Here is a 19328-nt window from a genome sequence, read left to right as displayed (position 1 = left end):
GCAAAAGACATGGAAAGGGGGTGAAAATAAGACGCAAGAAGGTACTTACAGGCATGCCTTCCCTAGTAAAGGCTGCAGAGAGACAGAGAGAACGGAGAGAGCTGTCAGTAACACCGCACGAGTCCAGGCAGAGGACACCGACGGCAGCGAGGGGCACCTAACAGCCAGAGCTTCCAAACCCAGCGCCGGCAAAGGGTTTGTTGCAAGACTCAACCAGCCCAAGCGGAACCCCAAAAGCTGAATGACTGACCAGGGTGCCCCGCTCGGTGCTTGCTGGGGTGGGAAGACTCATGCAAAGCGGTCACCAAGCAGAGTGGCTGGAGGAGCACAGCACCCTTCCTAACCTGCCCGGGATCTGGCCAAGAGGACACCAGACAACACAGACAATGCCAAGAAGAGCTGGGCAAGACAGCCAAGATGCAACAGGCAGCTAGTGGGAAGGGCAGCATGGCGAAGGGGCTCCTAGATATATATGCTGTTCTCCAGTACCACCCCAGCTCCTTAATGAGCACAGGGAGAGGTTTTGCTCCTGGAGAAGTGTGCAGCAAGCAAGGTCTCTCTTTTTACATCCCTTCACTGGGGGGTGAAAGAGGAGAGGACACATAAGCATCATGGCAGCTATCCACAAGGCTTCACCCAGGGCTGCAGAAGGCAACTGGGTTCACCATGCCAAGAGGCTTCTACTCATTTTTGGTCCATTTTACCTATTGCTCCAAGAAGGAGACCCCTCCAGCCAAAGATGAGCCTTGGCAGCTCCTTCTTGAGGGAAGCACAAGAACATTTGCTTTACTGCAATGCTCAGACCTACACCAGAGCCAAGCACATCCAGGGGGAAGGCATGAGCCCTTCAGTCCTGCCCACTCTAGAGATGCAGCTCCTCAGGAGGCTGACACCATGATGTCAGATGGCGAAGGCACTAAATTAATGCAGCCTAGAGCTTTGGAGGGCTTTACAGCACTCTCGAAACCCAAGAGAGGATCAACAGTGACCCTTCAGCGGGTGCTCCCAAAACCAACCCAAGGCAGGGAGGGACAGCAGCCGTGGGAGAAAGATGCATCTCAGGGACAGCAGCACAGCTTGCAACAAGTGCAAGCCATTCCCCAGCTTCAGGAACTACAGGAGGACAACAAACAATAAAACAACAAGAACAACAACAACAAAAAAAGAGTTCAACTAACTTGTCCCGGCAGCTGCGTGGGCACTTCCTGAGGAACACAGCCCGGCAGGGCGGAAGGAACAGCCACATGCTCCTCAAAGCTGTTGATGCGAGGTTTTTTGGTGGGCTCTGGGCTTGCTAGAGGGGTAACGCTATTACGTCTCATGAGCGGGTTAGGTCCCTTCTTTGCTTCCTAAATTAAAGTAAGACAAAGAAAAAAGTAAACAAAAAATAAAATAAAATATAAAAAAAAAGGGAAGAAGGCGACAGTTATAAAGAAAAAAAAGCAGCAGGTTGTTTTCTTTTTTTTTTTTTTGTTTTCCTTAAAGCAGCCTCTGCTTTTCCCCACAATCACTGTCTATGTGCGAAGGATGCAATGAAAGGCTCTGGACACCAGAAAAAAAAAACAACCACAAACCCTGATGCAAAATGTTCAAGAACGCAGCATGATTTCCCAAAGGAGAGGGAAAACAAAACAAAAACAAAAAATAAAAGGTTCTGCACTTGGAAACGAGACAGACTTTCTCCTCACCTGAGCCTCGGCTCACAAAAAAGTAAATATAGATTGCTGAAAAGCCTAGTGGTAATCAAAAGCCATACGACAGAGGGAGGCACCCATCGGTTTCCTCGAAGCCTGTCCCTCCGACCCAGGGAGAGGTGTGAGAGCAAGAAGAGGGAAGACGAGCGAGCCCAGGCGGATATGGAAGATTTGGGAAGTGGGGACAGAGCAGCCAGCAAGGGTCAGCACCGCGCCAAGCTCCAACTCAAGCGAGATGGGATGGAGGGGCAGCACCTGCACAGCCGAGCAGAGGGACCCAAGCACTTCACGCGTGTCTGGCTCCATCCTACCTGCTGGGGACGGCAGGAGGGCCATGGGCTGCAAGGGTGGTGGGTGGTGAAGGAGGGCACCAGTGGCCCCCCACGGCGAGGGGAAGGACCAGCTTCCCCCGCTACGGCCACAGGAAGGGAGAGGTGGCTCAGACACTGCTGCCTGCCAAGGTTGGGAAGCAAAGGAAAGGAGACGTGGGCCAAAAGGGGACGGCTCCGATCATCCAACAACCAGTGGGCTCCATCACCGCTAAGCACAAGTTGGAAATGTCCCAGCAGCTGGGACATGGGCCCTGCCAGGGTCCCTGGGTCCCCCTTGGGTGGCCACCCAGCCCTGACAGAGCTGGCATCCCCCGCTCTGGCCTCCGAGAGCCCAGTGGAACATGTGGCAGATGGACCTGACCTTGCAGCAGTTCTTCTCCACACAAGGGGTCTCTTCCCCACAGCATCCCCAGCCCAGTGCCACCAACCCCAGCCCTACAGAACGGCACTCTGGTAACCCCACAGAGCAGTGGGCATGCCAGGGAAAAAAACACCAAAAAACCAAACACCACAAAGGCAGGAGATGGTGGGCAAGGCATCGAGCCTGGGCTCTGCCTGCCATCTGGGAGACACAGGAGAAGCCACCTTCTCCATCTGTAGCTCCACACCCCACTCAGGTGAGTGGATGACTGCACAGGTAAAAGTCAAAGACCAGGGAAGAGCTTTCCCTGGGCCGGCTTTAATCAGGGCAAACACACTGGGAAGCAGGCATGTGCAACAGTCCTTTTCCCTCAACTGGCCACATCTTTGCAGCACAAGAACCCATCTGATGCTCCAGCCCTCCAGCAGCACTTTCAAAACATCCAGCTGAGCAACCTCCCCATGCCCACCCCAGCCATCCTCACTGCCAGCTGACCATGGGGGAAAGGAGGGGGACACCAAGGGACGGCTCCGAGGAAAAGCAACACTCACCTCTGGCCGTTCCCTGTGGGTGTTGACAGCTTCAATGTTCAGCGAGATGGACTCCACCCGGCAGCCTGCAGAAGGGAGCACAAGGAGACAGAGGTGCCATCAGCAAACCCCATGGGCACAGGATGCTATGAAGTGCCCCATTCCAGACCCCTGCTCTTCTCCCAGAGGCAGCTTGGATTCAGAAGGAGGTACAAACCAAACCCCTTGGCATGTTTAGTAGAAAGGCACCACTTACCATAGGCCACCGGGGTCAGCTTCAACACTGTGTGAAGGGGACACTTCAGGTAAGGCATTTCATCTGCAGAGGAAGCAAAGCAGGAGGGTTACCCCACCCCCTCTCCAAAAGTGGGCTGAGGCATCTTCATCAACAGCTAAGGCCACCCCACACCAGAGAGATGCATGCTCCAGGCCCTGCATGGACCTGAAGACATCTCTCATCTCCTCAGAGTTCCTTCTATCATCCCTCCTCTAGCAGGATCAATCCTCTCCCCAGGGACAGGGAGCTCACCCGCACTTTTGTCCAGGAAGTATGCCAGGAGACAGCGCATGACGGCCTGGTGACAGATCACAAGGACATTCTCTTGTCTCTCCAGCTCCATGATGACCGGCTCCAAGCGCTGCACCAGGTCTTGGTAGGACTGAGACAGAAGGGAAGACATGGCATAGCATCAAGAAAACAAGCACCTCATAAGAAGCAATGGTCTTTGTATTGGTACGTTTGTTGATTTCATGCCTCTGACTAAACCAATATAATTACTGCTAACAAACAAGCAAAGTTTCAACAAATCCTCATCTTCAGGCTATTCTAGATCAATAGCTGCTTCTTCTTCTGGCCCGAAGAGAAAGAAGCCATTCACATCTCAGTTACAGCCCTGGAGAGTTTATTAAAGTAAACAGCAACTGCACAGGGGCTTTAGGCATAGTGTCTCTATCATCTTGAAATTTGACTTTCTGGAGCAACCTGAAAAACTCCAGTGTTTTGAAGGACTTCATAAAGAGCTGTGACAGGCAGCCAGAAGGATCCCCAGACACCCAGGCTCAAGTGTCAGACATCCCCGCCCCCCTTAAGACACCTCAGGAGGAGCCTCCCAAGATTTTTCCCAAATGTCTATGGGTGTAACTTAATTTGGGGATAAAAAGCCCAATTCACAACCTGAAGCATCATCCCTAGTGTTACACCCTGAAGGCAAATTGCTAGGAATGGAGATATCAACACCAGCCCTCAGGGAATGATACTGAGAACAGGCATCGAAATTACTTCTTTGCAAATGAAAGAAAGGGCAATTGGGGCAGCACAGCACTTGGAGTGGATGTAAGGGGGGAGGTTGGACTAAGAAACCTCCGGGCCCCTCCTCCCTCCCTTTTGCTTTGAAGTCAATGGGACTGTTTGTTAAGCGACACATTTCTTCATGAGATCTTCACATACCACGATTTCACAAGAGCTCAGCACAAAAGGTAAACATGAGCCCTGACCTTTCCTGATTCTCGGAACACTTACTGCTTCCCTGCTCCAAGTGTAGAGGACAGAATGAAAACAAGAAACATACAGGAAGAGTCACACCTCTGAAGGTCTCCTTGCAGACCTACCTCCCCAGAAGGATAGCGGTAGTAATATTTATCCTGATCACGTAAAGCAAATTCCTCTGGATACTGCTCCCTGATTTCTTCATATGTCATTTCTTCACACACACCCTGCCAGAACAGGACGTCCATGAGGTTACTGGACGTGCTCAAGTCAAAAAGCATCAGCACACCCAGCATGCAAAACCTTCTCCAAGACAGTTGTCTATAACCCTCCAAGTGGCCAGCTACAGAGCAGTTCCAAGCAAGTATCATTTTAATCTGCTCACTCAAGCCAACATCTTGAAGCATCTGCATGACACAGAGCTAAGATCAGAAGCCAAGCCAAGTTGTGGTTACTGCAGCAGAAGTGCCACCCTTTCCCACAGAAGGAAAATCTCCCCAGAAAAGGTGAGATTTAGGCAAAATTGAAAAGGCCAATGCTATCACCCTCTCTGCCAAGCAGCAACCAGCATAATACAGCTGTTTCTACTGCAATCAAAGAAACTTACAGCATCGATTTCATTGAGTGCCTTCCACTGCTCATAGGGCAGCTGGAGAGCTTCTGCCGTTTGGATTGTCCTCTTTAGTTGGCTGGTCCAGACTTTGAGGTCCTTCAGGTTCTGCTCTTCAACAAACTTGTTCAGTGCCAGTGCAAACTGTGGGACATAAAAAAGGGGTTGATTCCTGATCCACAGCTTCCCAGCGGGCCTTCTTCCCTGCTTCCCAGTAAACGTTGCCTTCTCCAGGACCTCTTTTGCCTTCTATAGGCAGACACATCAGCCTTCTGCTCTGAGGTGAAGAGCAGCCACACATGCATTGATCCCCAGAAGCTATGAGGGGTATGAGAACAGAAAGAAAGCAGAGAAGAAAGCAACAACCTAATGGCATAGAGGAACAACATCAACATCCAAGAAACACCACCACAACCTGGGCTCTCCTATAATGCTACGGGAGACCCCTAGCCAACCTTAACCACAGCTCTGCTCATTTGTCGTAGAGCTAAATTGTTGTGTCCTGTGGTCCTTGGTAACAGTCACACCTCAGATGACTCCATTTGGACTTCAAAACGGTCTGGCAAGCCAAAATAGCTATTCACCCTCTCTGAAGCAGTGCGTTTGACCTGGTCTTTGAAGAATCAATAACGAGCAGTCCAAAAGCACCCTCTGAGCTGGCTGTCCCCTTCCATAGGGTGGCAGCAGTCCTACATCCCACCCTGCCTGTGGGCAGGGTCTGAACCAACTCAATGAAGACACTCATACCCTTCTAGAGATTTCTTCAGCCCAACCTCTGTTAAACCCTAACGACACGCAAGCCAACATGCAACGCTGATGGCTGGGAAAGACTTGTTTTGAGGCCATGCCAGAGCCCATACTTACCAGCTCTATGCATGGATCCTCTGAGCATCCCAGAGGTCATCAAATACATGAACCAAACGCATGGTATCTACTACAGCCACATCACTCCTAGAAGCCACAGAGGAATACTCCTCCCTCACCTTCTTGCCCCTGTTGGAGAGGCCCGAGTCACCTCCGAGCCGAGCCTTGAGGTTGGACTCGCTTTCGCCATGTCGACAAAGGTAAATGGTGCGGGGCTGGACATGGATGTTCATCAGGTAGTAAACAATCCTGCTCTGGATGTGATCCTGAACCCTGTTGACCAGGAACTGCTGGCCAACATCGATGACTTTGATGAGAGAAAGCTCCCTAGGGAAAGCACAGTGAAGATGAGGCGGGAGCCAGTGGGGAAAGCAGAAAGAAACAAACATCATCCTTGAAAAATGGCTTTGTGAGGTATCTCAGTCAACATAATCACCCAGCTAAAAGGATCTCCTTCAGGCTATTTTCAACAGGAAGCCAACAGGTAATGGCAATTCATGGAGAGCTAATTAACACCAGTGTAATCGCCGTTCCTCCTCACAGCAGTAAAGAGGATTAAACAGGACTAGCAGCGAACATGTTCCTCCCCAGGACAGAGCTCAGCAGGACCAGGATAATCCATGCAGGGCAGCAAAGGTCTTCCCAGGCCACACATTAGATGAAACCACAGGGCCTGCTCAACCTTGTGGTTTGAGCCTGTCCAAACACTCCCTTCCTTTCACTGGGACAAGGACAAAAGCACCTCAGAAACCCACAGACCCAAGTGCTTTCCCAAACCCTTTGTTTAGACTGCAGAACAAGGTTGAAATGGGGATATCCAAGCCCAGAAGAGCCTGGAAAGTTTTTGGTGCCCGAATCCCTGGCACAGGGCTGGGGAAGAACAGCATTTTGAAGGAAGCAGCCTGAATTCACAGTGAGGCTTGGCCAAACGTTATTCTAGTGTTGTTACATGTTTGAAGACAAAATGAAGTGCAGCTCCATACTTCATCACTCCTCTCCTGGGAGAAGAAAGGCATCCAAGCCAGTTCAGAGGTCAGCAATTCTCTTACCGGTCATAGTCATCAGGGTCAAGTGGCTGGTAGCTGGCTTGGTAACAGTTGATCCTCTTCATGAAGTCCTCCATGGCATCAGTTGAATTACAGTCCCGGTAATCAGGGCTGGACAATTTTACTTCCTGTGTCAGGGTAAAAACATACCACAAAGAAAGGTTAGGAAGCAATCCAAGCCAGACCGTGCTTATTTCAAATTTGCAAGTCCTCCAAGATCCACTACCAGCTGACCCACTTTCCAGGCATCACATATCATAGGACAGAAAAGAAGCAAACTGGACCCAAAACTAAGCAAAAGGTGAGAAGCCTTGCGTGACTGGTATAGATTCATATCATCAAGGGGAGATCCCATTCTCCAAAGAGCTGGGGTAACACCTCAGCACCCAACAGTGGGAAAACTGAGCTTTCTTACGGCTAAAGGAAAGCATCAGGTTTAGACAATTCAAGCTGAGAATGGAAAGTGCATGCGCTTAGACAAGATGCTTATTCCAGGCCTCTTGAGTAAAGTTCCCGGGAGTTAGAGGTCAACCTGGCTGTCCACCATCCGAGACAGCAGGATGACAATATCCAGCCCACGTTTGTGCAGTATCTGCTACAAGCTACTGGGCTGAAAGATGCTGGAAGTGGGCAATGCAAATATCCAGAACTCTCATGGGCCAAGTTCTACCTGAACTACTCTAACATGCTATTTTTCCTGAAGATTTGGGTTTGAGCAGCAGCATTACACCTTAGGAACTTAACAAACAATCCCAAAGTCAACACATTAACACAACTGAGCAACATGCATGGCGTTGCACTGGGCTCACAGCACATTTTCTGCACTAAGAGCACCACTCAGCTGCAGCACCCCATGGAGCAAAAACCAACGCTCAGCTAGCAGTTGATTTTCTCCCCCTTCCAGCATTAGTTTCCAAAGAAAGGGATTAAATCCTCCAAAAAAATCCAGCTTCAGGGTCTTGCAAAGAAGGAAAAAAAAAAAAAAAAGAAAAAAAAGATGGAGCAAACTGAATGTTTTCTTAGCATCATGGAAAAGGCTGTGTGCAACCTCCCAAAAAGACGGTCAACCGGCCCTGGGACACCAGCTCCCAGCAGGAGCAGAAGCCATGCTCTAGTTCCCATCCCAGCACCTTTTGTGGAGCCCATCCCAGGGGCAGAACAAAACCCTTCTCACAGACTTTGTATATCCTGAAACATTCCCAGACACCGCGAAACGGCTTGTGAATTGTACAACTGGAGATAAGGCTGGAGCAGAGCCCAGCAGAGAAAGGACACTTTCATTCAGGTTAATCATGTCCAGGTAGACAATTATCACCTACCTGCCCTAGCCAAGCCTCATGGGCAAAGGAGGAGTTCTGCTGGTGGGAAAGCAAAGATCCAGCAGCTCCCAAAGGAGCCAGGAAGCAGTGATTTATTCTGCTCTCCCAGCCAAGACTTCAGCGAGTGGCAAGAAACCTCTAAGCTGGGCCGCCATTCTTCTCAAAGCAGACCTCAATAGATTTTTGGGAAGCTGCATGTGGCTGAAGACGCCAAGCCTGACTGCTCTCTGAGGGGATTTAAACACCTAAACACACCCATCACTTTCAAAAAGTGAGACTTGACAGGGTCACCGAAACATCCTGAATACATTTCTCTCCTTGGTATCAAGTTAGATGTCAACAGAAATGCAGAGAGTGTGGAAAGGAACTGGGGAAAGGCTACAATAGCTTTTAATTTTCATTACTTCCAGGTGGCCCTGGGAGACAAAAGCTCCTTTCTCATCCCAGGACAAATAGATCATACAAAGATAAAAACCTCCTAATCCTCAGCCAACTCTGGCAAGATGTTCAGATAAGAAACCAGCCAGGCACAGGTAGGAAATCCTACACAAGGGAAAACAAAAGCAAGACACTTCCATGCTTACCATAACGTTGCTGGCAACTACCGTGGGATCATTGCAGACAGATTCAATGAAGAACACCTGGAAAGCAAAGCAAAGCTCAGCTGAAAGCCACTGACAAGGTCTGTAACATTCAACCAGCCCCTTGCCCAGCCCAATCTCCTCCCCACTTGACCAGAGAGCTCCCCCTCTGCCCCATTCCCATCCTTTCCCTCCCCAAGGCTGGGTACTGGGAGCAAGGCAAGAGCTTCACATTTTTCCATCAAACCCAGCAGCAGCTCCCTTACGCATCATGAGGCCAACACTTTAGGACTGCACAATACAGGCAGCAGCCCACTGGTACCAACCTTGAACCCATTTTCTTTGGCAAAGTTTAGGATCAACCCTCTCCTCTCTCGCGTGGTATTGGTGGCATCAAAAACCTTTAAAAGCAAAAATTTCAATTAGCACCAAGAGCGCCTGGTTGCCCACCAAGGCCTTCCTCGGAGAAGGAACTGCAGAAAGAACCGCACAGGGCACAGCGCCTTTGGGACCAGGACTGCTGCCAAACCCTGTGGAGCAGATCTCTGAGCTTACCGCGATCTGGCCAGCCTCCTCCGTCAGGTACAGCTTGACATCCCTCAGGGCAGCCAGGGCACATTGCCTGCAAAAGAGGTGAGACATCCCTGGTCCTGATGTCCTTGGAGATGCTTGCAGCCAGTGCACAGCCCTCCACAAAAGGCGGCAGGCTTTGCAGCTCCTCCTCATCACTTTTCCTCCCTCACAGGGACATTTAGCAAAGACACCCTCTGTCTGCCAAAAACACAAGAGCCACGCATGCCGAGCAGCATGGCAATGGTGGATGAAGAAGCAAAGGCCAAACTTCATACCCTACATCACTGAGGCTGAAGGTGAATTTTGGGTACCACTGATGGAGGATGTGTCAGTGACCTTGAAGCTACGAAGCCCAGTCAGCTTCAGCTTTCAGCCCTTGGCACCCCAGTCAGGCCCTCCTTGGGCAGGCAGGGAATACTCAAGCTAAAGCCCAACTTTTCTGTTCATCACCCCCAAACATGCTCCCAGAGGCAGGCATTTGGGACTCAAGTGCAAGCACAGACACGGCGCCCACACTCACCTCCTGACTTTCATGGCCTCCTCATTGTCAGGGCGGAAGAAGTCATAGGAGCTGTAATGCTTCACCGCCTCCCGGCGATACTCCCCTACGTTGAAAACTGTGTGGGAAAGGTAAAGAACGTCAAAACCAGGAGCGGGTGTCAGCACAGCTCGACTCAGCTGTGCAGTTTCCTGCAGATAACGATTTCTAGCAAAGGGCCAAGAAGTGACATCCTTAGAGCAGGAGGCTCAGGGACATCCCTTGGTCTTCAAAGTGAAGGAGAACCTGGGCTGCAGCAGAAGAGATGGGAGACATGGATATTTGGCCCATGGGATCCTGAAAAGATCCCCCACTACCTCCCACCTCCCAAGGCACTGAGCTCCTACAGGGACTCCCGTGGACCAGACCTCATGCTTCTCCCAGGCAGCCAGTGCAAGCCTCACCTTTTGTTGGGACACCAATCCAGTTGAGGTAGCGAGTCAGCTTCTTGGAGATGTAGGTCTTCCCTCGGGCTGGGAGGCCAACCATCACTATCACGGTGGGGGAATTGGCAAGCTGTGGCCCACAGGCTATGAGGACAAAGAACAACGTGAGCAGCCATTAATCCTCCAGCTCATCTTGTATCAAGGCTCTTGCTCTCAACCCAGCCTTCCCCCAAGTCCTTCAGCAGCTAGAGGAAACCCAAAGCCTCTGCTCTGCACCATCTCTGCAGTATGTCCTGTGCATCCCTCTCCTAAGCCTGGACAACCAAAACCTTGAGCAGGTGAATCCACTGGCTTATTTTTGCACGGGATCTGCTGAATGACCATCTGTCGGAGCAGGGAACATGGTGGATGGCTCCATGGCTGCCCAACAGTGAGTCAACTGCCTCAGCTAAGCCACGGTGACCCAAATTCACCCTGGTGCCAGCCAAACAGCCACAGCAAGGAGAACATTCCTGATGGCTGCAAACTGGGCAAGGAATCAGCAGCTGATCCAACCTCCCTGCAGAACCTCTGTGCCTCAGTTTCCTCAAAAAAACCCAAACCGATGAAAAACCACAAACCAACCAAAAGAACCCCAAGGCAAACACAACCTCCCATTCCTGTGGTTTGGCCAATTCTGTTTTAAGCTGAAGTTTTGTTGCTGCCGCTGTTGTTGTAAAGATGGTCCATGTCAAACAGCTGGAAATAAATCCAGAGGCATCACTTAGTGATGACCTGGCAAGCGAAGAGAAACTCCTCTCCAGCTCACCCAAATGGCACGACAAAAATGCAGACAAATCAGCTGTCGGGCTGCCCAGGTGAATCACTTCTCCCTCCATAAATCCTTTAGAAAGTAAATTCCTGGTTCAGTTTGGAGGAAATTGCTGAGGTTTCAGGACTGGGAATGCAGTTTGGGATTTTTTTTTAGTCCTCTGCAGCCCAGTGCCACAGGATGCATCTGGACCACACGCGGCTCCATGGATCATGTAATGTGGCAGCATCTCACTCCCCTCCAGGGTTTGCCCTGCAGAATCACTTCTCACATGGTGCTGCGCACACCACAGGCCAAGGCAGAAAGCCAAGCACTTTAAATGCTGGAAAGGAAGATTTTAACAATGCCTAATGGAATTTGGATTAGCCAGTCGCCTTTCATGCCTTCCGCCACAAGCCCTCCCAGCATAGGCAGGCCAGGCAGAGACCCTCCGGGGGATTTCTCACCCAGCCTTCAATCGGCCCGGGTGAGCCCGGAGACCTCATGGGAAAGGAATGCAGGGAGTGAGTGGCGGGTGGCAGAGCCATAAAAACTCAGCTTAATTACGGTCTGGGTGGAGAGCTCTGCCTTGCCTGTCCCAGCTGCCTGCAGGTGGGACCAGGGGACAGAGGCAGAGCGATCCGGAGATGCCAGGGGTTCCCTGGGGATGGAGACAGGGTGGTAGGTCGGGATAGATTTTTTTCAGTGGCGATCTGGGAAGGGCAAACAAACAGAGGTGTCCAGAAAGCACACAAAGCACATAGAACTTCGCTCTCCTTCTAAGAAAAAAGAATAAAATAAATCCACAGCTAAAGAAACCAAAATTAAGGCCACAAGGAAGAGTTACACCACCGGTACCCAGAAGAGCCACCCATCATCTGCTTGGCAGTCTCACCAAAGCAGAGATGAATAAACTACCTAAAAGAGATTTCCTTTTTTTTTTTTTTAACTTCTCTAAATATTCCACATTCCTTAGGCTGGGGCTGCCCTCACACTCACTCCTTTTGTGCGACCTGCCTCCCCTGTTCCGCCTTTCAAAAGCCCGGGCCAGCTCCCATTGATTTCAGCTGCAAGCACCGATTCTGCGCTGGGGTACCAGGGGAGCTGTGCAACATACCCAGAGAAATATTTTTTTCCTCTCTAACGGTCTCACATCCTCAACTAACCTATGGGTGCAAATCTTTTTTTGCACAAAATACCAACCACTTATTAGATAAAAGATAAAAAAAGGTAGGGGGGCAGGAATAATACCTCCTTTCTTTCCTACCTGCCAGGGGACAAAGGATCTCAAGAGTGGAGCCAAGAGGATTCGAGGCCATTAAAGTAAGAGCACTCTGAGAGGATGGGACAACGCTGGGTACTGTGCACATCCCTTTGGCTTCGGACAGCCAAGTCCGCCCCAGTGCTGGCGCTGCACTGGCACACACACGCCACCTCCAAAGGGTGCTGCTGGAGTTAAACACCTGTATTTGAGGAATCTCCCCCCAGTTCGGTTTGCTGCCAAAGCAAAGATCCAGGCTCCCCTTAGACCATGAAAAAGCATCTTTTTACAGACCTGGGAAGCACCTCCCAAGACACCAGGGCATGGGGTGTGCAACTTTTTATCAGGAACCTGAGCCCAAACCCAGCTAAATCACAAAAGCCTCCAGGAAACCTTGCATCAGGGATGAAACAGAAACCAGTGTTTTGCTCCCAGTGCTTCACAAAGCCCTAATTCATCATTTCTCTTCACCACCTGCTGGAAAGCCATCAGGGATTTCAATGCATATTCATTACTCGTTATTGACATCTATCCAGGTAAGTCAAGGTCAGGGATGACTTTCAAAAGGCTCAATCAGGGTATTTAGAAGCAGCTCGTCACTTGTGCCTTCTGTCTGCTACAAAGGCAGCGCTGATGCGCTCTCATGCTTCACCAGAGTGGGTTAAGGAAGACAAAAAAGGGGAAGGAAATGTGCTTCTATAAAAGGTTAGCTAAAATAGCCACCTTCCCACTTCAGGCATTTTTAGTCTCCTTGTAAGAAGTGTTCCCCCACACCTCCCACAAGCCCACGCCATATGTTCTACGTTAAATTCCCCTTTTCCACCTTCTTCCCTCTGCAATTCCTCAACACCTTCAGGGATGCAGCAAGAACATGTTTCTGCGCTGCATACTGTGCGCACACACACGCATGTGGAACTGCTATCCCCCTACTGACGTGTGAGCTGGGGCTTTTTTGCATGCACATCACAGACGTATTTTCACATGCCCTCATCTGCCGAGCCGGAGTGATGGGAAGAGGAAGGCAGTGGCAGCCCCCTTCCTCCTCGAGCATCCCCCAGCTGAGCCCCCTCCCCTTGCCTGGCTCTGCCCATCCAGCTGCCTGCGACGACTTGACTTTCCCAGCCCCTACGTGAGAGACGTGCAGCTTGACAGCAATTTAATGGATCGCCATCAAAAGGCCAGATGAAGGCATCACTCCGCATCCATTCGAGCCTTCCACTGACAAGGAAGTGAACAATCGGACTAATTATTTCACTCGCAGGCAGCGGCCAAGGCAGGAGCTTTCTGAGGATGCTCCCACTCCCTCCCTCCCATTGGCTTCACATTTCTGGTATACCTCCTCTCCCACCTGGCTGTGTGGCACTGCTGCTGCCAAGGAATTAATAGCACTTTGAGTTAAAATAGCCACCTTGAGTTTAAAAAAAAAAACAACAAACAAAACACAACCAAACTAAAAAAGCCCAATAACACTCTTCCCACAGAGTGTAACTAATGGTACCCGGCGTGGCTTATTCCCACCTTGGGATAAAATAAAAATAATCACAAGGCTACACCATGGCATTAACAAGCCCCTCAATGTCTTAATATATTAAAGTATGTTAGTGTTCTCCTCTGCCAAGAGGGAATTCTCTGAGAAACCAGGTGAATAAGTGGCAAAAACCCCAGGGAGGCTCCACACTCACAAGGGATTTCTTTCAGAGGTGTCAGCCCTCGAGAAAAACCAAACCAAACAAATCCAGCTGCAAAGCATTAAGCCAAGAGACATTTTCCCCAGCTAAAAGCAAAGCCCCGTGGCAGCCCAGATGTGCAGCCTGTTGCTGAAAGCCATTTCCTCGGCAGCTCCCACTGCACAGGCGGCATGTGCCACCCTCCACTGCAGGGCTTGGCCACCCCTCGCCACACGCCTGACCCATAGCCAGGGGGCTAAGACATGGCAAATCCATCGGATTTATTTTTTATTATTATCGTTTTTTAAAAGGGGGGCTTTCCAGCCAAGGGAAACCAATGTCCGAAGCCCCTTTACAAACGCCTGCTGAAGAAAAAGCACTGGAAAGCCTGATTCAGCCAACCGCCCGGGCCACTTCCATCCTTTGCCAGGCTGGGAAGTGCCACCGCCTGCATCCCGGCCCCCCCGCAGCCCCGGATCGGCCCATTCCTGCGACGTTTATTTAGTGACACGCAGTTGCACAACCGGCAGCTGTCAGTTCAGCTGTCGGGTGAGTTAAAAGAGCTGTCTCTCGAGCTTTGCTATTGTATTATATGATTCATGATTTGTTTTATAGTAACATCAGGATGACCCAAGCGTTTGCTGCCTTTTTTTTTTTTTTTTTAAACGCAGAGGTTGGTTTGCAACACTCAAGATGCTTTCTGAGCTTCTGAAAAAAGAGAAATCACTGCAGAAGTTTCAGCATTAATTTCTGCCCCCTCACCCCCTCCACCTGCCTCCTATCTCATCTCACACACAGCACAGGGTCAAGCGGTAAAGTGCGTACGGCTGGGGGCTTTTTTCTAAATCCATCGCCCTAATCCTGCCCCTCCCCCCCCAAAAAAATTATTATATCATTGATAAATCTCAAGTTAGCAACCTGCTCCCTTTCCCTTTCAATCCCAGGGCTGGAGGCCACGGCGGGGGGGGGGGGGGGGGGGGGGGGGGGGTCGGGGGTGGAAATTGGGCCACGCGTGCCTCGGCACCTCCCCGCCCCCCCGGGGGGGCGCTGCCACGTGCTGGCTGCACCTTCCCCGGCGCTGGAAGTGACTCACGGGATGGCAGCGGGTGGGATGCGCCCGGGGTGATGCTGGAGGAGGCGGGGGAAGGGGGGGCGGGATGCTGCATGGATATTATGGGAAAGGGGGGGGGGGGGGGGGGGCGTTGCAAAGCCTCCCCCCCGGGGGTACGCTGGAGGAGGGGGGCTGCTCCCCACCCCAGCCGCGAGGATGCGGCGGTGCCCGTACTCACAGCGGCGGGGCAGCGCCGGGCGGTTGTCACTGGGAAGCCAGATCTTCTGGATGCGGCTTTGCGTCAGCTCCATGGGCATTTTTAAAAGAAAGGTCTTTTTGCGCTCCGCGTCCACCTTGATGCGTTTGCGGGGGGGGAAAGGAGGGAGAAGAAAAAGAGGAAGGAGGGGAAAAAAGAATAATAATAAAAAAGAAAAAGGCTTTTTGTTGCGGTCGCTGCTTTTGGAGGTGGTTTGAGCAAGCGGCTGCGGCGCTTGCGGATGCTTCTCGGAGCCTTGTTAAGGCTTTACGGCGGCGGGGGGGGGAGGCGGAGGAAGAGGAGGGACGGCGCTTCAGGGCACAAAGCCGGCAGGGACGGCACCCACGCTGCCGCTGCGTGCGTGGAGAGAGCGAGCACGAGCCCCGCCGCTAATTTCGCTATCAATCTGAACGCCCCCCCCCCAAAAAAAAAATTAAAAAAAATTAATTTCCTTTTGATTTCGCAAAAATAAAAAGGAGGAAAATCTCCCGGCAGGGAAAGGAAGGGCTGGGCTGCCCGGCTGCTGCAGCGAGTCGGCCGGTGCTGCTGCCGTGGCCGCGCTGAGCCGGCGGCGGCGGCGGCGCCTATTTCTAGCCCGGCAGGGCCGGCGGGGCCGCGGCTCCCGCCCCCGGGGCGGGGGGGGGCGGGGGGCGGCCTCTGCGCCGCCGAGGAAGGCGGGGGGAGGGGGGGCGCGGCTCGGCTGCCGCCTGCCGCCCGCCCCCCGCACTGCAGCGGGGACAAAGGCGGTGCCGCTGCGCCCGCAGCCTTTGTTCTCCTGGTGGGGGGGGCGGGGGGGGACACGGGCACTCACGCGGCTGCGGGGCTGCGCCGGGGGGGGGGGGGGAGGGCGGAGGGCGCATGCAGGCGGTGCCCACGGTTAAAAAAAATAAATAATATACGGTTCGAGGCAATACGGTGGGATGGCGAGATGCAATGTACAATAATGTAATGAAATAGAAGAATAAAAGAAGGTCCGTAAACATTGTAAATAGTATTTATAAAAATGATAAATAAAAAAGAATAAAATGAAATCAAACGCAAATGAAGAAATACACGAAGCCACGACTGAAGTAAAACACCAAGTATAACACTTGAATGAAGTATAATACGAATGAAGTAAAATACGAAGTAAAATAAAAATGCAGTAAAATGAAAAAGAATGAAAAGAAAATGTAAATTAAGAGGAAAAGAGGAAAAAAAAGAAAAAATTAATAAGAAAGGAACTAAAAAGTCAACAACTACATCACATGAACGAAAGTAAAACGAAAAGGGAAACACAAATTACGACGTCCCCCCAAGCAACATCAAACGAAACGCGGCGGGACCCCCCCGCAGGCCGGGGGCTGCGCCGCGCGCCCATTGCCCCCCCCGCCGGGGTCCGCAGCCGCCGCAGGGCCGGGGTCCGCGCCCCGCACGTCGCTCACGTCGCACATGGCCGGGCCCCCCCCGCGGGGATGCCCCGCCCGTGGCCGCCGCTCCGCCCCCGCCCGCGGCCGCTGCCCCGCCCCGCTCCGCCCCGCCCCGCCCCGCTCCGCCCCGCCCCGCTCCGCGGCCGCGGAAAGCCGCGGCGGGCGCCAGCCTGTGTCTGTGACACCCCCAGCCCCGCAAAGCGCCGCGCTTGGGGGGCGGGGGGCGGCGGCAGCGCTGGGCACGACCCCGGGGGGGAGGCTGCCCTCCCAACAGGCGCGATAATGACCGTTAGTAAATTTCATTATCTACTGGTTTTAGCGTTCATTAATTATTTTCGTGATTTCATCATTATTTCTTTAGGGTTTCATTATTTCCCATTTTAATTCTTTATTGTTTGGCTTATGATTTATTATTTTAATTATTTATTGCCGTTTAAAAATATTTATTATTTTAATTATTTGTTTTTATTATTCCTTTTTGTTGATTATTTTTCTTACTTATTTTTGTTATTTATTTTTCTTCTTTTTATTTTTATTATTATTAATATTTTTATTAATATTTTCAAATTATTGTTTTGCTGTTATTATTATTAATAATAATTCATGTTTTATTTATTTCCTTATTTATTTATTGATCCGGTGGAACCAGGTTGCTGCACGAAGGGGCCAGGGACATTGTCCAAAGGCCACCCAGCAAACCACTGGGGAGATGCAGCACCCCAGATGTGCAGGTGCCCGCACCCAGCCCAGCCCCAGTGGCAGGGGGTCCCTGCTGGGCACCACGGGGGGCTGGGTGGCAGGGTGCTGAGCGGGGAATGGCATGCGGGGGTTGGGTGGCAGGGTGCTGAGCAGGGAACGTACCGCAGCGGGGACACACGGGGCTGTGCCATGGCTGGGAAGAGCCTTAGAGGTGGGAGCATCTGCCTTGGCGTGGGTTAAGCAAGCAAATTTTGCTTGAAAATGTAAAGCTCAATAAGTAGCGTTTTAGGTGCTGCAAGTGTGCAATAACCTTTTTTTATTATGTAGGGTATTTTCCTCCTCGAGAAGCAAAGGCTTGTATTTTTATAACAGATCTAGAAAAAACATATTCTTGGCTACCTCCTTACATGGAGCCAAGATGGATGGAGTAAAAAAAAAAAAGCACAATCCTTCCCTCTCCTACGCAGGAAAAAAGTATTCACAGGCAAAAAAAAAAAAAAAAATTTAAAAATTAGCTACTCTGAGGGAGTTGGGAAAGATCCAGAGATTTGGGATGTGGGAAGGAAGATGGGGGAGACCAGCGAGCGTGTTGGCCAGCAAAGGTGGGGTTGGGGGTCACAGCCAGCAGTGCGCACTGGACCACTGCACAAAATCCATCCTCAGGAAAGGGCAGGAGGGGTTTTTTTTCCCCCAAATCCCAGACCTTTTCCCATGGAAAGCCACGAAAATTCAGTTCCCAGCTAAAATGCAAGAAGGAAGAATATTGACATGATGTTGCAGGACGAGAAGTTCGGGTATCCCCCCTTCCCCAGCGACTCCGCTCTCCTCTCCATGGCTCCTCTCCCCTTTGATAACCATCCCCCAAATATCAAAAGGAGCCCGAAAGCGAAACCCCGCCTGAATTAAAATCACAGTCACTTCAAATTAGATCCACCTAGTAATTCTTGGCTTAAAAACTCCTAAATAACTGGAGCGGAAAGCTTCAACTCCTAAATAAATGGCCTGGTTTTCAAAGGCACGAGCACCCAGCTGCTCTGAGCGAGGTCAGCTGGAAGAAGCATCATTACTATTTATAAGGCACTTTCCCGGCGGGGAGAGGGTGGCGGGCAGGGCAGCACTAGGTGTGCCCAGAGGATTTATTTTTTCCCCCCCCTTATCCAGTCGTGCCAGGCAAAAGCGCGGCTCCCTATAAATAGAGCCTGGACCAGTAAATAAACTGTTGGTCGCAGCTGCTGCAAAAGCAGCCCATGGGGTGCTGAGTTCAGCGATTTTTTTTTTTTGGAGGGCTCGAGACACCCAGGGGGCCAAACGCTGTTAGTAAGAGGTGCGTCAGCTCGCCAAGAGCCACCACAGGCCGTGGGACAGCCAGCGATGTGGTCCCACATCCTCGGCTTCGCCAGTGGTGAAAGTTGTGGAGAGAGGAATAAATCAGGCAGCGTGTGCTGGAGATGCTGCCTCACCTACCCCATCGCAGTATCCTGCAGAGATTTAATGAATGTAAAGGGACGGGGGTATAAGTGTCATGCCAAGGGCTCAAAATCTGAAGGTCCTGGCAGTAGGTGGGGAAAAAAATGACCTTGAGCATCCGTGGGATGGAGCCAGCAGGTCCAGGAAGCCGGCAGGCCAGCACAAAGGAGGCGAGTCTGGCAGAAAAGAGTGAAGAATCCTGTTCCTGGGAGAGCGGGACACCCGTCTCTTACAGGGCTTACATGCTGTGACCTTCTCTGAAACACGAAAAATCCATCCCCCTCAGTTCCCTTGTTTGTTCCCCTGCTGCTCAAACACCAAAAGGACCCAGCAACCCACCCTGACTGGTAGAATTAGGCTCTGCTTGCATCCCAGACTGGACTAAATTCCATATCCTGGACTACAGTC

General features: G+C 51.3%; 1 protein-coding gene across 5 annotated transcripts in view; it reads right to left on the bottom strand.

Annotated features, from left to right (window-relative positions):
- PFKFB3 (6-phosphofructo-2-kinase/fructose-2,6-biphosphatase 3) overlaps positions 1 to 19328 on the bottom strand; it is a 43304-nt gene that overhangs the window by 5967 nt on the left and 18009 nt on the right. The window contains exons 1-15 of one of the 5 annotated variants that reach the window (XM_055711601.1): positions 15328 to 15930; positions 10339 to 10464; positions 9917 to 10013; positions 9379 to 9445; positions 9150 to 9224; positions 8827 to 8883; positions 6927 to 7051; positions 5997 to 6204; positions 5011 to 5157; positions 4526 to 4630; positions 3447 to 3576; positions 3174 to 3236; positions 2939 to 3003; positions 1179 to 1349; positions 50 to 72 (exon numbers count right to left, since the gene is read on the bottom strand). In XM_055711601.1, coding sequence (XP_055567576.1) covers positions 50 to 72; positions 1179 to 1349; positions 2939 to 3003; positions 3174 to 3236; positions 3447 to 3576; positions 4526 to 4630; positions 5011 to 5157; positions 5997 to 6204; positions 6927 to 7051; positions 8827 to 8883; positions 9150 to 9224; positions 9379 to 9445; positions 9917 to 10013; positions 10339 to 10464; positions 15328 to 15406 — 1538 coding nt within the window. In that variant the 5' untranslated portion in view covers positions 15407 to 15930. Of the gene's footprint in view, positions 1 to 49; positions 73 to 1178; positions 1350 to 2938; positions 3004 to 3173; positions 3237 to 3446; positions 3577 to 4525; positions 4631 to 5010; positions 5158 to 5996; positions 6205 to 6926; positions 7052 to 8826; positions 8884 to 9149; positions 9225 to 9378; positions 9446 to 9916; positions 10014 to 10338; positions 10465 to 15327; positions 15931 to 19328 lie in introns of those variants that run through there. The other 4 variants (XM_055711603.1, XM_055711604.1, XM_055711602.1 and 1 more) reach the window with 4 other exon arrangements.

The sequence above is a fragment of the Falco cherrug genome, chromosome 5 (genome assembly GCF_023634085.1).
Source record: "Falco cherrug isolate bFalChe1 chromosome 5, bFalChe1.pri, whole genome shotgun sequence".
NCBI classification, from domain to species: Eukaryota; Metazoa; Chordata; class Aves; order Falconiformes; family Falconidae; genus Falco; species Falco cherrug.
This window is presented reverse-complemented; position numbering and strand designations above follow the sequence as displayed.